This window comes from Carlito syrichta, unplaced genomic scaffold (genome assembly GCF_000164805.1).
Source record: "Carlito syrichta isolate Samal-C Ts95f unplaced genomic scaffold, Tarsius_syrichta-2.0.1 Scaffold308670, whole genome shotgun sequence".
In the NCBI taxonomy this organism is placed as follows: domain Eukaryota; kingdom Metazoa; phylum Chordata; class Mammalia; order Primates; family Tarsiidae; genus Carlito; species Carlito syrichta.
Window position 1 is genome coordinate 4,966 of NW_007252766.1, and position 18,118 is coordinate 23,083.

At 35.8% G+C, this 18,118-nt stretch overlaps 1 protein-coding gene across 1 annotated transcript in view; it reads right to left on the reverse strand.

The window, feature by feature from the left end:
• Positions 1–521: 521 nt before the first annotated feature.
• LOC103268029 overlaps positions 522–18,118 on the reverse strand; it is a gene marked incomplete at its 3' end in the record, with an annotated part of 156,403 nt that continues 138,806 nt past the window's right edge. The window contains exons 24-28 of the mRNA XM_008065589.2: positions 8,253–8,387; positions 7,581–7,730; positions 6,078–6,218; positions 4,643–4,756; positions 522–641 (exon numbers count right to left, since the gene is read on the reverse strand). Of these exons, the coding sequence (XP_008063780.2) occupies positions 522–641; positions 4,643–4,756; positions 6,078–6,218; positions 7,581–7,730; positions 8,253–8,387 (660 nt within the window). The remainder of the gene's footprint in view (positions 642–4,642; positions 4,757–6,077; positions 6,219–7,580; positions 7,731–8,252; positions 8,388–18,118) is intronic.

Here is an 18,118-nt window from a genome sequence, read left to right on the forward strand (position 1 = left end):
ACATTTTGAACCACCTATTTATTTTCAATACACTACATATGTATGCTTTCTTCTGGAATGCCTGTTACCACTAACTTAAAATCATGTTCCCAGTGGCCCATTCTGAGTAACTATTTACTGCTTGTTTGAAACAGATTTATTTTAACAGATTTCCAGTGAAGAAAGAGGAAAATTGTGAATGAGAAAGAGCACCAAGCAGCAGAGTAAATGACACATCAATCACTTTATTTACTAAATAATTGAGTTTTATGTGTACTCTCTTAGGGGAGGTGATAGTCTTTGTTAAATTAAAAAGCTTTTTTTTAATGTATTGGCTGTCTATCTGTAATCCAAACAAAGTAAAATATACATTTTTAATAAAGATTCTATTAGTTATTCCAATTATTTTAATACAATTCTTGCTAAAACTGTCACTCATTAAAATTGCCAGTTGATAACAATAAAAACATATCCACTAGTTTTCAGAAGTCAATGTGCAAAATCAAGTAAGTTTGTCTTTGTGCAGAGAAGGGAAAGCTTACCTCTAATGCAAAGCCATACTGTTCTAGTTCTGTGTAGATGAGTCCACGATTAATGAAGGTATTTAATGTTATAGTTTCTCCAGCATCAAGGAGCAGCACAATTCCATAATCTGTTAATGCCTAAAAAGAAAATAATCACAACATAGATTCAACTCTTTAGAGCCTTACTGCATTGAACAAATGTATTCATGTCTAAACTAGAACCCAAGAGTTAGTTCCTTAATTTGTTTATAAATGATGGCCAAAATAATCATATGGTAATGTGTCCCCTGAGCTGTGCTTGCATTTCACATATTATCTGAGAGTCACCCTATGAATTTTCATTTGTATTTAGACTGGAATGGAAGGATTCAGTAATCTTCCTCCACTTGGAAACTTGATCAAATGACTGTTAATGTGATTATCATCTAAAATTTAATTTATTTGTAGTGTTTTATTGTGTTCTTTGCTGAAACCTAAGCTCTATGAAAGTAGAGCTTATCTATTTTGTTCACCATTTTTAGCTCAGCAACAAGCATGGTGCCTGCACATAATAGGCATTCAATAAATTTTATCAAATGAATAAATCATGAGTTCATGGAAATAGATCTTAATAAAGCTAACAAATAAGCACTTGTAAGAAAATTCTTTCAAAATATTTTGATAGATATATTCATTTTTTTAAAAACTGTAGTCTAAGCAGATAACTAAATCAACTTAAAAGAACTTTGTTATTCTTACTTTTAGTTTTTTTCACTGACTAAACAATATTTCCTTGGTGTCTACTCTGCACCAACTACTAGAAGCATCCTATATTTGGTTTGGAGCTGAATCTCTTAAATCATTTTGCTACTGAACATTTTCTCCAAAAGAGCAATATGGTTTGATCAGATAGGGTCAAATCTCATATGTCTGTAGTCTCTGTAAACCGAAAATGACAAATAGTATTTTACTATTTGCTCATTTGCCCTCCTCTAGTGTTTTCTGATCTGGACATTCAAGTGTCTAAAAAATTGTGCAATAAAGGATCCTATATGTATGCTGTGGCATAACTATAAAAAAAATTGCCAGGGCTGTAAAAAATTTATTATCATTATTCTATTTTATTTTTTTGAGTTGGAGTCTCACTCTGTTGCCCAGACTGGAGTGCAGTGGCATGCTCCCGGTCACCACAGCCTCGATCTACTGGGCTCCAGTGATCCTTCTGTCTCAGCCTTCCAAGTAACCAGAACTACAGGTGCACACTACCACGTCTAACTAATTTTTGATTTATTGTAGAGATGAGATTTCACCAAGTTGCCCAGGTGGGTCTCGAACCCACAGCCTCAGGCAGTCCACTTGCCTTGACCTCCCAAAGTGCTGTGATTACAGGCTGAGTCACCGAGCCCCGTCAAATAATAATAATTTTTTAATTATATTTTTTTCTTTTAAAATTGTGGGGTACAGTTAAGGGTTAGGTATACAAATATTCATTGTGCAGGTACCCCTGTTGATGAGGTGTGCCCTCCTTCCCCAGACAGATATTGACTACCATTAATCCCACCTCCCTAACCCTCCCTGCCCCCCCCACAGTTTCCCACCACTGTCAATCCTTTTCTTATAGTAGTTGTTCAAGGTCCACTTATGAGTGAAAACATATGATACTCAGATCTTTGTTACTGTGAAAGATCACTCAGTATTATAAACTCTAATTCCATCCAGGTTGCTACAAAATTCATGATTTTGTTCTTCTTTACGGCTGCATATTCCATTTTGTATATGTACCACATTTTTTTTTTTTTTTTTTTGAGTTAGAGTCTCACTCTGTCACCCAGACTGGAGTGCAGTGGCCACTCCCGGCCACTGCAGCCTTGACCTGCTGGGCTCTGGCGATCCTTCCGCCCCAGCCTTTTTTAAATCCAGTCCTCTTTTGATGTACAGCATGGCTGGTTCCATGATCTTGCTATTGTGAACAACTCTGCAATAAACATATGTGTGCAAGTATCTTTTTTATAGTGATTTGAGTTCTTCCAGGTATATTTCCAGTAGGGGGATTGCGGAGTCATATGGAAGGTTGATTTTTAGAACTTTTAGGAATCGCCACACTAATTTTCACAGAGGCTGTACTAGTTTACACTCCCACAAACAGTGTAGAAGTGTTCCGTTTTCACCACATCCTCTCCAACATGTTATTTTTTGAGTTATTGATGATGGCCATTCTGACTGGAGTTAGGTGGTATCTCAGTGTAGTTTGAATTTGCATCTCCTTGATGTCTAGTGAGGTTGAACATTTCTTCATGTGTCTGTCTTATGTAGAGAGTAGAAAACATCATAAATGCTGAAGTTGTGCCTGGTATTTACTTTATTTTCTCCTATATTGACCACGTCTTGGAAGAATGCCTAAGTGCATTTTCTGCAGAAAGATACTTGGTTTTTCTCAGCTTAAGGGTGGCAGGAATTCTGAGGTACACAAAAAGGGAGGATGTGACACCACTTGAATGGCATCCAGTCCACGTGCTGGTTGTCAAGATGGCTTTACAAAACTACCTGAAGACTTGTTAACCCAGAAGCAAACAAACATGTGGATACCCATAGAGGGTTCAACCTCCCTATGTGACTTTAACACAGGGATGAGTTTTTAACCTCTCCCTACTTTCATTTCCTCATCTATAAAATGAGCAGGTTTGATGAAATGCAATGGGGTTCAAGCAGCTCTAAAATCACCAATATGTTAGTCTTCTAATTTGATGATCTCACTTATTTAAGGTAGTTTTGCATTTTCTTTATTAACAGGGCATTGGCATTTTTACATTTCTGAAATGGAATCCCCTCCCCACCCACTCCAATTGTTTTCCCATTCACAGTTACCTTTCAGGCAGGAATGGGGTGGAGAGAGAGTCATCAAAGACGCCTGCTGTGCAGGTCACTTTGATAAGTGATCCTTTAATTAGTTCCTAAACTTAACAATTCCCCTGTTAAAAATTAATTATTCATTTGGCAACATTTCTGGAAGAAACTTGATAGTCTGGCTACCCGGAATTTTATAGTCTCTTAAGTAGAAACAATGTGTCTCAACTTCTTCCCTTGCAATGCTTGTGGATTTCCTTTTTTTTTAATTGTAGAGACAAGGTCACACCATGCTGTCCAGGCTGGTCTTGAACCCCGTGAGCTCAGACAATCTTCTCGCTTTGGCCTCCCAAAGTGCTGGGATCACAGGCATAAGCCACCGCATCCACCCTGTGGATTTCTAAATTTCTTAATGCTTTAAACAGATTGACTATCCAAGTTTCACAGAGACTGGGGAGTGTGTAGACACAGAACAGCAGGAATGTGATGAAGTCTTTTGAAGGAATGCTTTGTTTACTATGGAAGTGTGCAGAAATAAAAAGAGGGAAACAAACAGATAAGAGAGAAAGAGAAGCAAGGGGCTGGGACCACAGACCAGTTGCTTCCCAGTGAGGAACCCTCCTTGCTAAGGGACCAAACCGACAAGGGGAGACAAGAGAGGGGTGAAAATTAGAAAACACGGGTAGATGCTGGATCAGGACAAAGGAAGGTTGCTGCAGCCATAGTTAGGCCTTAAGAATACATGAGCAAAAATCGTGGTCACTGGTGCCTGGAGCTGGAAACCATCAACTCCAAACTCACTGCTGCATGTGTGGTCTGAGGATCAAAACAAAAAATACCTACAGGAACTGCTCTAGCTAATGATGAAGTTTTGAAGCAGCAATGTTGCCAGTGATCGTTGCTATAAAATTCTGCATGCAGGGTATCAGTGGAAATATTTACTCAAATAATAATCATATAATGTATTTTAATTTATACATGCTTTCAAGTGCTTAAATAAGCACTATAAAATTAATTTTTCATTTGACTTCTTGCAGAAATTGTATAAGAAAATTTGATGGGTGCTAACAAAGAAAGTAAATATTTTTTGAGATGGTTCATTGGTTTCTCAAGATTTTTTGTGTGTGTATTTTCTTAGGAATTACTTTTCAAAATTATAGCAGAAATAATACAAAAATACAAGTGCTTTAAATGTGTTTACAAATGCTTTAATGTGTTGTTTGTTAGATGTTTATTGACTGAATTCAACAAACTATTAAGTGTGTGTTATTTATTAAATGCTTTAAATGTGTTGTTTACTAAAATGGTCCTCTTACCATCTGAAGCTCCCTTATCTTGGTGTAACATAATGCTCTGTTATAAAATGCTATATAACACTTTTTGTCCATGTTGATAGCTGTAGTTAAATCTGTAATTGCTAGCTTATAAGTCTACAAAGAAAAAAATAATTAAGTGAGAAGGGTAAATCATAATAAACTGAAATTTAATTATAAAATAAATTATAGATTCTATCAGAGTTTTGGAAACACTCATTTAACCATTCTGTGTATCATCAACAAAATTAAGGCATTCATGCTAATCTTTCAGTGTTAATTAAGAAGATCTCCTGGTAGAAATTATCACTGTAGTTCCTCTTACCTGCAAATAAAGTTATATATGTTATATAATTTTATTTAATTTTGTGTGTACATATATATATTTAACTTTAATTTAGACAATTATAGTATTATCAGTGCTACTGTATGGCATCTATGTGACACTTATAGATTAAAGAGAAGCAACCAATATTCTTCCAGCAAACATCCACCAGAGCTTGCTTGGTTCTGTTACTTAGACTGTCATATCACATAATGGTCATGTTTTCTACCCATGTTCCCTTTTCCTTCTTCTTTGATTCTTCTCTGATACTTTATATCATCTATTTCTATAGATAATAATTTTCATAGAATTAACACATAACATAAGGGTCTTATCTGTGCATTAAGGTATTATTTGCAAAACATTTCATATGAAATAGCTACAAAGAAAGGTCAGAAAAGAAAAGTAGGGAGAAACAAAGTATTCCGTGCTGTATCAGATAGCAACAGTGCTGCTCACACACTTTAACCCAGTAACTTCCATTTAAGAACATAAACTCAAGCAACAATTGTGTCCTCAGTTGTTATATTATTGCATATTATTTTAAATAGAAAAAAATGTAAAACAACCCAAATATTCAAAAATAAAGTGATTAAAAATAAATGATGATAGAATATTATGTAGTTAGAAAAATGATATCTTCAAAGATTAAGTGTAAAGAGCAGGACAGAAGACAAGCTATATAAGTAGCATAACATCAATTTTGGAAAATGCATATCATATATTATCAGGAAAGTAAAAGATTAAATGTAAATATACCAAAATACACCCAGAAATTATAATTTGATAGTGGGATAATAATCCTTTATTCCCTTCTGTATCTTCCAAATTGTCTGCAATGAGTATATGCTAATTTCTTAATAAAAATAAATAATAAATGCTATTTAAAACACAAATGTCAAAAATCAGTATCACTATTTTGTAAAAAAAAAATATTATGAATGTGAATTTCTTTTGATGCATTGGGAAAGCGTAAAGTGCTGTATGTACTTGTGCCCTTCACACCACATGGTTTCCCTACTACAGAGAAGAAAAGGAGGTGAGTCTTCCACTTGGTGACACAAATTCCACCCACTTTAATATTTGAGTAAAATAGGCAGGAAATGACCCTACCTTGTTGTAGTATTTCAGAACTCCTCTGTAGAGATAGGCACGCACACTCTCAGGATAAATTTTGATAGCCTGATTACAATTCAAGATTGCTTTGGAATATCTGCCTTTTAAACCATAGAAGGCTACTCGGCTTAGATATGCCTATTCAGAGAAAGAAAAGACAAAGCAGAAGTAGATACTTCAGAAAAAAAATCAATTCTACCAAAATAGATGGTACTGTGAACAAATCTACGTCATTCACAGATGGTATTAAAATATAGTCTTTTCAAAATTCTTTTTTATTATAAAAAATTTCAGACATACAGAATAATTAAAAGAATAGCACAGTGAACACCTGGATTAAATAGATACCACCTGGATTCAATAATGATTTGCGTTTTGCCATATTTGTTTTACCTATCTTTTTCTCAGCTATCTAAAACAAGTTGTATGGGGGGAACTCAAAAAACAGAATTTATTTATAAAAAATTGTGCATTTATTCTTACGTATTTAAATGTCAGTCACCCCAAACTAGTCTCCAGCTGATGCAATACACCTACCGAGACACTTTTTCCACTGCTCAAAACAGTTTTGAACTTGCCAATTTTGATGCCTTGTAGTACTCTGTCTCACCTCTTCCACATGGGCAAAACGTTTCCCTTTGAGAACTTTTTTCATCCAGGGAAACAACAACAACAAAAAGTTGCTCAGAGTGAGATCCAGTGAATAGGGAGGGTGGGGCATGGACAAAAACTTCAGATCACTCAGCGTGGTGTGGGCAGGTGCACTGGTTAATCATCCGTTAATGAAATGGGCAAACATGTTGAAAGACTCTCCAAAAAATAATAATAATAATCACTGAAGCCGAAGAACAACACTAGCAGGTACACTGATGCCATTGGTTTCTAGAACACTACGGGGGAGGGGGGGAGCCTATACTACAAGGGCCTGTGCTCAAAAGATAATTCAATTTTGGGGGGTTCTCCCTCATAGATATTGTAATATTTTACCCAAAATGCTCCAGCATACATCTCCTGTGGAAAAAAAAAATTCTTCTACGTAACCACACTGCCACAAAATATACTTAAGAAAGTTAATAGAAATTTCCTAAAATCATAGAGTAGTTTCTATTCAAATTTCATGAACTTTCAAAATCTAGATGCACTCAAACTCACCTGCTGAATTTTGTAGTCTCTATAGTCTACCAAGAGGCAAGAATCAATGTAATAGCAACAAAATAAATGCATAAAACTAACAGTAAATAAAATCTAAATGATTAATAGTTATATTAATATATTAACAATATTTACATATAACAATTCACAAATTACATTCATAATATCTCTGATGTAAGTAATAGTTTTAGTTCAAAAGAAAATACAACTATTATCAAAATATAGCTAGCTGAATAGTAGGCATAAGTAATTGACTGTTGCTAGTTATCACAATAGCATATAAAAGATTTAATAGTTTTACCAATATTAACACACTTTCCAACTCACTGAAATCATTTCTTTAAATACCTGGTAATGTTTTGGATCAAGAGTAATTGCATGATTAAAATCCAGAATTGAATTATCCTTGTGGAGTTTAGCTTTACAAAGCCCTCGTTGATAAAAGCCTTCTGCAAAATTGGGATTTGCTTTCACAGCTTTTGTAAAAGAATCTAAAGCCTAGAAGAGCACATTGTTAAAATACAAACCATTTATATAGTATATTATTTTTAAATATTAATAAATTATAATATATAACAATTGTTGAAAGGTTTCATCCCATTTGGGGGTCATTTTAAATATGTTTCTCCCAATGAACCTTCTGAAGCAAAGAAAAGTAACATTTAGGAACATGTCAGGTTTATTACTATCATTAAAGGCCTTATTTCCAGACTAAGGTTCACATAATCCATGTAATTACATTACAATATGTTGGGGGTGTAATAATTTTAATTGTCAGTTTTTGTTTCTTCAAAGAAAACACAACCAGCATGTTTATTTTCCATTGTGGACAAACAAGTATCAAAACACACCGGTTAAATAAAATAATGTCATCAGTACTGCAAGGTAGAGACCAACTACAATAAGCCAAGTTTTATAAGGAGCTTTGGACTATTCACTCACTGTATAAGTGGTCTTCAGAATACAAGCAATCAGCTTTTAAAATCACAAATAACATATACTCCTAAATATACAAAATACCATTTGTACGTTGCCTTCCTCCATGTAACAAAGACCCAGGTTATGGTGACAGTCTGCTGAAAGAGCTGTGGCATTTGATCCTTTATCAGAGTGAGAAAAGATATCCAGTGCTTTCTTAAACATCCTCACAGCTTCCTACAATGATTTTAAAAAAGGAAGACAAGCAGTGTTTCTTTCTAATGTTTATTTAAGGTTACAGACTTAAATGTTAAAAGGAACACAGAGCACACACCCCTACTCTCTCTTCACCCAGGGATACACAGATATGGTAAGTAAAGTCACAGATCTTGCCAATACACCACAAAAAGAAGGCTAGTAAGAAGGCCTATCCAGGTGCATATCCCACAAGCCTGTACTTAAGTAGGTTTACACATACGGATTTTTGGAACTATCATTTCTAAATTCTAAAGGCTATTTTCTTGCACTTTTAAGTCAGACTTACATTTATGAACTAGTTTATTGCCAATTTCCTAATTTTCTAATTGAATGGAATATTGGGAAGCTACTGGGTAGTAAAAGATCTCCACTGATAATAGCTGGTACAATTTTAATCTATCTTTACTTTGTCCTGCTGTCCTCCTAATGCTGTACCAATGGCACCAGAAAATAAACCACCATCAAAAATTGTTGAATTATATTATAAACAAATATTTAAAAATAATAGACTCTAAATTATTTAGTCAAAATAGATGACACTTGTAAATGAAAAGAATTCAAATGCCATTTAATAACTAATCATCATATGCACTTATGTAGAAAGACAAACACTTTTTACTGGTTATCCCATTTTCTTAATTTTATTAAATTACTAAAAAAAACTGAGACTTAACATGAATATGATAAGTGATCGTTTTTGTTCCCCTTTAGCATTTACTTCACAGGTTTACCACCCACCCCAGCATCCATTCTTCTTGCCCTCACTGTCAGCACACAACCTTGCTATAGAGTAAGTGGATTACCTTCTCAATTTCCCTACTTTTTACTTTTCAGTATATCTATGTCTTCATCCACTTTCACCTGTTTCTCTCCCGTCTTTGAATGGCTTCTTCCTTCCTCTTTCTTTGTAGAGCTAGCTCCTCAAGCTGTGTCCTAACCCCATCCGCCTCTGCCCCACCTGAGCAGAGTTTTATTTTCTTCCTCATTTGGATCTCTGTCCCTTCACTGTCTTCTTGAGTCCATAAAAGCGTGCATCTATTCAAGCCTTCCATCCCTTTAAGTCGAAATGAACGCATCTTCACTTCCTCCTGCTTCCGCATCTCTCTCGCCTTCACTGGTCTACAAAGTCTTCTCAGGGAGCTCTGGCGGGGCTTGTGGCTAAGGCATGCCTACAGTCTGCAAACAGTACTGTTGCTGCTATGTGGATAAACATTTGGGAAGATTGCAGCAATGCATTTAGAATTCAAGAAAAATGTTTTAAAATTGTATGTTCTGAACGAGGATGATGGCCACAGAAATAGGAAAAGGAAGTGGATTTGGTAGACATTTAGAAAGCAGAACCAAGAGAATATCACTATTGATTGGGTAGAAGAGGGCAGCCAACAGTGACATCAGGTTTCCAGCTACAGCCACGGTGGGGGTGGGCCTGAGGTTAAAGCAAATACAAAAGAGCATTCCTCAAAGGATGGAGGAACCACGAAGTCCTAATGGGAACAAAAAGTAGACGATGCATACTGAGAAATGACTACTGAGTCTGCTATAAGAAAGTCATAATGAAAACAACAGGAGCACTGCATTCCAAACCAGGGGTGCATTCGTTTTCTACTGTTGCAGATCAAATTACCACAAATTGAGCAGATTAAAGTAACACACATTTATTATTTCAGTTTCCACAGGTTTGGAGATTGGGCATGGCTTAGCTGTATTTTCTGTTCTGGGTTCCACAAAGCTGCAATTAAGGTGTCAGTTGAGCTGCACTTTCCTCTAGAAACTCCACTGGGAGAATCAGGTTTCAAACTCATTCATGTTGTTAGCAGAATTCATTTCCTTAAGACTCCAGGGCTGAGAGCCCCAGCTTCTTGCTGGCTGTTGGCTGCCCTCAGGTCCCAGCTGCCTTTAGTTCCCCACCACAGTACCCTCTCTATTGGCAGTCACAAGGCCAGTCTGCTAAGAAGGAGTCTTACAGACAGCAACATAATCAAGGGAGTGAATCCCATCAACTTTGCCATATTCTATTGTCTAGAAGCAAGTCACACATCCTGTCAACCATATACTCCTAAATATACAAAATACCATTTGTATGAAGGAGGGGAGATAAAACAGGGCATGATTCATTGAGAAAATTTTAGAGTTTGTCCACAGAGTCCATTCTCTATCCCCAATAAGTCAACATCCCTGCCACATGCAAAATACCTTCTTCCTGTGTGTTAATAAAACAAACAACAACAGATACTGGTGAGGATGCAGAGAAAAAGAAACACTTCTACATTGCTGGTGGGAATACAAACTAGTGCAACCTCTTTGGAAGACAGTGTGGTGAAACCTGAAAGAACTAGAAAATGACTTTCCATATGACCCAGCAATTCCCCTATTGGAAATATACCTGGAGGAACTCAAATCATTCTACAAAAAAAGATACCTGCACACATATGTTTGTTGCAGCTTATTCACAATAACAAAACATGAAACCAACCATGGTGCCCATTGAAGCTGGACTGGATTTTTTTTTTTGAATGTGGTACATATACACAATGGAATATTATGCAACCATAAAGAAGGACAAACATATGGACATCACAGCAACATGGATGGATTTAGAGTCAATCATACTCAGTGATCTATCACAGAAGCAAAGAACAGAGTACCACATGTTTTCATAAGCAGACCTTGAACAATTATTATAACACTATAAGAGAGGAATTGACCATAGAGAGAAACTGTAAGGGGAGGGAGAGTGGGATTTGGTAGTTGAAGGAAACTGCTAGGGGAGGGAGGGGCATACCTCATCAATAAGGGTACCTGCATAATCAACGTTTGTACACCTAACCTTGAATTGTACCCCACATCTTTATAATAATTTTAAAAAGAATTTTAAAACAAATTTTAAAAATACATTCTTCTGTTCCAAGGTCGCCAAAAGTTTTTTTTTATCTCATCATTGTACTTGCTCAAAGTCTAAAATCTTATCATCTAAAGCAGTTCCAAGGCTGGTTGAGGCATTTGAGTGTAATCACTAAGTACCTCTCCTGGGGTACAATTCTTCTTTATATGTGGACTCGTGAAATTAAAGGGACAAGTTATCTGTCCCTAAAACATTCAACCTACAATGGTGAGATAGGCACAGGATAATACCCACACACATTCTTTTTGAACCAAAGGGGGGAAATGAAAGATAAAAGGAGTCACTGGTCATGGCAGTTCTGAAAACCATTTGGGCAAATGTCCAGATTCTGTTGATTAGGCTTCAAGACATAAGAATAATTCTTGCCGGGCTCAGTGGCTCAGCCTGTAATCCCGCGCCTTTGGGAGGCTGAGGTGAGTGGATTGCCTGAGCCCACAGGTTCGAGACCGACCTCATCTCTACAATAAATTTTTAAAAATCAGCCAGGCGTGGGAGCGCGCACCTGTAGTTCCAGTTACTTGGAAGGCTGAGGCGGAAGGATCGCAGGAGCCCAGCAGGTTGAGGCTGCGGTGGCTGGGAGCGGCCACTGCACTCCAGTCTGGACGACAGAGTGAGACTCCAACTCAAAAAAAAGAATAATTCTTATGGTTCTAAGTGCTGTCTTGTGGGTTCTTGGTCTTGCCTTCTGTGTCATCCTTCCTTTTTTAATAAAGTTGAGTTGTTTTATTAATCTTCTTCTTGCCAGTGTAATTTGAGGTCTGACAGCCGTTTTTCATTTTATACTCTCCCTATCTCTTTTAGTTCGAACTGTCAATGTTTATGAAGAAATAATCCTCTCAAAAACTTTTGGGACCTTTCATGGTTTTCACAGGGATTCACTACATTAGACAAAAGCCACAATCACTAATTATTTTAAAGAAAATTCCTTGTCTATTTTGGCTTCCTGCTGAGATGCCTAAGGAACAACGCTCTTAAGCTTCTAGAGATTCTCTGGTTTAGTTAAGAAGATTTGCAAGGCATAGCCTTAATCTCTTGAAAGAGAGGTAGTATGACTGAATACTCTGACCTTATGATCTTTCTGAAACCTTAGCAAAGGGTCATCTAGGCACACTTTCTCCTTTTCTCTAGAACCCACTTTCCTGACAATGAATATCTTGATTTTGTCATTCTTTACCATCTGTTGTTAAAAATTTTCAACATCACCAAATCCTGGTTTATTTTGTTTAGCAGTTCTTAATTTATCTCTCTCCTCTCACACTTGACCATAAGTAGCATGAAGAAACCTGGCAGTGCTGTCAACACTTCGCTTGGAAATTATCTTAACTATATATCCAAATTTCTGAGTTATTCATTCTGCTTTCTATATAACTACAGGAGACAATGTTGCTAAGCTTTCTGATGCTACATAAATACAGTAATATGTTGCTCACTTGCTTCTGAGTACTCAATAGCACCGTCTTTTTTTTTTTTTTTTTTTTTTGAGTTGGAGTCTCACTCTGTCACCCAGACTGGAGTGTAGTGGCTGCTCCTGGCCACCACAGCCTCGACCTGCTGGAGTCCAGCGATCCTTCCGCCACAGCCTTCCAAGTAGCTGAAGTATAGGTGTGTGCTACCATGCCCAGCTAATTTTTTGATTTATTGTAGAGATGAGGTCTCGCCAAGTTGCCCAGGTGGGTCTTGAACCCGCAGGAAGACTAAATATTAATAGTATCTCTAAGGTGATTTATGCTTTCTCTGTCATGCTCCTCAAAGCCCCTCCAGCCTCTGCTCACTGCTTGATTCTAAAGCTGCTCCCACATTTGTAGATATTTACTACAGCAGCACTCCACTTTCAGGTACTAAAATCTGTATTCGTTTCCTATTGCTTAAAAAATTGCCATGAACTTGCTTTACTCACAGTTACCATGGGTTAGGAATCAGGGAATAGCTTAGATGAGTCCTCTGTTTAAGGTCTCACAAATTACAATCAAGATGTCAACTGGGATGCATTCTCACCTGGAAACACAGCTAAAGAAATAGCTTTTTCCAAGCTCATTCTGGTTGTTGGAAAGTTTCATTTCCTCATGGCTGTGTGACTAAGGGCCCAGGCTTCTTACTGGCTGTTGGTTGGAGGTTGCTCTGAGGTCCTTGAGACCACAATAGTTCCCTGCCATGAGACTTTCCTCATGGGCAGTTCATAGTATGGTTCTATGCTTCTTTAAGACCATTAGAAGAAGTTCTGTCTCCAATTTGCTAAGAGAGAGTCTTACAGAACCTAACATAATCATGGCAGTGACATTCTGTCATCCATACCATATTCTATTGGCTGGAAGCAAGTCACAGTTTCCATACAATCAAGGTCATACATACAAGGGCACAGTTTGTCAGAGGTCACCTTATAATATGTCTACCACAAAAGGACAGAAGCAAGATTTTGGAAAGTGGCAGAATGGGAAGAAAGTTAGGAAATGAAGATAATGAATATAAAAAGTTTTCCAAGATCTGATTATGCCAAAGAAGAGAGGAAAAAGTCAGTAACTTGAGAAGTCAACTTGAAGGGACAAAAATAAAGAAGGGGTTTTTTAATTTTTAAATTCAAGATAGTTGCTCATGGTTAAATGCTTATGAGATGAAACCTACTAAAAGGCTAAAAATACTCAAGGAAGAAAAAAGGAGTAATAATGGCTAATGCTTACTATGTGCCAGATACAAAAGCATTAAATAGTAACTTGATTTTGCTCATGTAATCTTTATGAAAACTTTATGAGATGGATTCCCTAATAAACTCCATTTTTACACTAAGCGAACTAAGAATTAGGGAAAATGAACGACTTGCCAGTGATGGCAAATTACAGAGCTCGGAGATGAACTAGGCAGTATGACTCCAGAGCCTATCCTCTCAAGGATTTAGGTTCCCAAGAAGGTGGACAAGATGGCAATTTTCTCATTGTAATGTGAAAATGAAATTATTGTTAGCACCCAGCTCTCAGATTGTCTGATGCATATTAGCTACTTAATTAATGGCACCTACTTATTACTATTGCTATTAGTCCTCTATACTAGCTTTGTAGTATTGAGGGCCTTTCAAAAAACCCAAAAAGGTGGACAAAATGGTGGATAAGTGTCAGAGGGGGTCTAACCTCTTTATATTATTCAGGAGAGTAATAGCTATACAATATTGTTTAACTTCAGATTTTGCTATAAAAAGACCTTTATTTTCTAAATATGGATAGGAAACCTGCCTGCCATTAGCTAGACTCTTTCACATCCCCTAAATAGCAATTCAAATCTCCATCCTATAAAAAAATATAACATTCACTAGATAAAGTTTTACTATGAAAACAACCATCCAGTGGATTTCCTGAGCCTGCGGGTTTGAGACCCACCTGAGCAACTTGGCGAGACCTCGTCTCTACAATAAGTCAAAAATTAGCCAGAAGTGGTAGCGCATGCCTATAGTTCCAGATACTTAGAAGGCTGAGGCGGAGGGATCACCAGAGCCCAACAGGTCAAGGTTGTGGTGACTGGGAACGTGCCCCTGCACTCCAGTCTGGACAACAGAGTGAGACTCCAACTCAAAAAAAAGAAAAGAAAAGAAAAGAAAAAACAACCATCCTAAAGAATTTCACGTCGTCCATACCACTACTCATAATTTCACAAAACGATGCATATGAACAACAAGTATCTCAAAGAATTAACAGTCAGGACTTAATCTTTGACTGGAATGGTGGACTAGTTGTTTCTAAAGAAATTGTCTAGGCCAAAGTTTCTAGGTGGTGTCTTTGGCAACCACATACACATACACATACACAGAAACCCAAAACTAGAGTGGCACACACACCGTGGACAAATAGGAGAATAGGAATTGCACTGAGGGCAACCAACAGCAATATTGTAATCTAGATATCATGTTCACGTGAGCAGCAAGGAAGATATTTGAGTCTGGCACTCATTCAATGAATTGAAGGACCCGGGAAGAGCCAGTGGATTAGCAGACTCCTACAATAGCTGAGACAAATCCTATGTGGAGAAAATAGCCTCAATTTAGGCCTTTGGATTCCTACAGATGAAGATCAAGCAAAAACCTCAGAAACAAAGATTGCAAGCACAGAAGGAGACTAGCCACTATTAATGGGAATTGGCAAACCTAAAAAGCAACAGCCTTTGACGTCTTAGAAATACAGACGTTAGAATTGTCGGGTACTGAATAGTTAATATTTATAAAATATTTAAAGAAATGAGGTTGAAATCACAAAGATGATAGGGTAAAAAGAAATTACTAGAAATGATTAGGCAAAATTTGAAAATAACTAAATGGAGCTTCCAGAAGTAAAAAAAAATTACTGAAATAAAACAAGAAGACACAGCTAAAGAATTTGTGAACTTGAAGAAAAATCTGGGGGGAAATTACATAGAATAAAATAGGGATGAAGATAGGGTAAGATAAATGTAGGCTAGAAAAACCTAACATACATCTAATCAGACTCCCAGAACTATAAAATAGAGAGAATGGAAAAGAAACAATATTTAAAGAAATACTGGAAAAGACTTTTTCAGAATAGATGAAAGATATGAATCTATAGATTCAGATAACTTCTCACAAGCAGAAAAATATAAAGAAATTCACAATTTATACAACTTGTAATGAAATTGTAGAATACTAGGAACAAAGAGAAGATGTTAAAAGTAACCAAAGATTCAAGAAAAAAAAAAATACCAAAAAAGGAAGGATAATGTAAATGGAGAATTCTCAGCATCGATAGAAGCCAAAAGATAAGCTAATAATATCTTGAAAATGTTTAGGAAAAAAATCACTGCCAACTTAAAATTTTGTTATAAAGTAAACAAAAAAATGAAAAGCTTTATTATTGACAGATATTCACTTTTCTTTCAGAAAAAAAGAAAAATTACCTCAGGACAGTATGACATGTAATAAAAAAATGAGTGAAGAAAATAGAGGAACATCTATGTAAATATAAATATTATTTACATAAAATAATAGTAGTAGTTTTATTTTCTATTGTAATTTGTAGAATTTTTAAAGTACAGAACTGAAATATAAAACAAAAAGAATATTTCAGTTGGGAAAGTAGGGATAAGTGTTATACAATATTGTTTAACTTCAGACTTTGCAGTAAATGCATGGCAACAACTTAAACAGTAACAGCTAAAATAAAAGTGAAACAAAAAGAACAGAGAGAAAAATGGAATATGGACAATTTTTTTAAATAAAGCATAAACAGTGATGAAGAGATTTAAAAAGAAGGACAAACATGAAACACCACAATTAATGAAGGATGAAGACTAATCTGACAAAAGCAAATCCAAGTAGAAAAAAAATCACAGGGAATAAATTTTCTAAGTAAAACAAAGGTATTATCTGAATAGAGTTTCAGAAATCCTGTTGTAAACTGTTTATAAGCAATGAACCCAAAATGTAGAATATGGAAAAGTAAAAAGATATAACCAAGAAAAACTAATCAAAATAAAGTAAGCATAATGTAGCAAAGCAAACATTAAGGGAAGAATTATTACTAAAGATAGAGTTACCAAGCAATGATAAAATGTTCAATTCTTTAGGGAGTAGTAACTCTTCTAAAGTTGTATGTCTGTAACAAAATAGTCTCAAATTGATAAACTAAAAACTGAAAAAACAAGAGAGAAAAACCGACAACCAACATCAGTAGATGATTTAACATATTTTAGTTGGTGACAAATCAATTAGGTAAAAATACACCTCCTGAACAATGCATTAAAAAATCAGACCAAAGGAAAATTTATAAAATATCAGTTGGATACACACCAAACAGTAAGAAATCACCTATTACCTGTACGATGACCACTTGCATACCTAATTCTGAACTGTATCCCACATCTTTAAAATAAAAAAACTTTTAAAAAAAATCACATATTTTTGCAAGTACACATGGAAGATTTACAAAAATAATTCTGAACACATTCAAATAATCAGAATGTAGAATTTCTCTTCACAGTGTATCTGGAAGTTTTAAAAATGTTTAAAGAATTCATGTCAAAAAGAAATCCTACTGTAAATGTTTAAATATGAAATTTAGTAAATATGAGACTTTAAAATACATAATGCTAAATGCTTACATTATAAAAGAATAAAGGTTGAAAATTAACAAAATGAGTATCCAACTGAAATTTTAAGACAAACATCAAAAATATCTTTCAATAAAAATAGCAGAGACTATAAAGAGTAGTTTTCAATCAAACAGAAAACAAAGATAGACAAAGAGAATCACAAAACCAAAATGTGTTTCTTTGAAAAGATATTTCTGACAAGATTAATCAAGAATACAAAAGGGGCTAAACATGGTGGCTCACACCTGTAATCCCAGCACTTTGGGAGACTGAGGTGGGAGAATTACTTGAGCCCAGGAGTTCGAGACCAGCCTAGACAACATAGCAAGACTTCATCTCTACAAAAAAATTAGCTAGGCATGGTGGTGCATAACTGTACTCCTAACTACTTGGGATGCTGAGCTCAGGGGGTTGAGGCTGCCATGAACCATGATTGCCGTGACTGTGCCACTGCACTCTAGCCTAGGTGACTTGAGTGAGACCCCCACTCAAAAAAATTAAAGAGACACTGGTAAATTGTAAAAGGGTTATGACTACAGATTCAACAAAGATTAAAGCGATAATAAGTGATACAATGAGCAACTTTATGCAAATAATTTGAAAACTTAGATGAAATTGACCTATTTCTTGAAAAATGCAAGTTACCAAAACTGAAGAAAAAAAAAGGACTGAATATTTCTGTATCTATTAAAGAAAATATTGCAGTTGTTTTTACAGGTTTCTT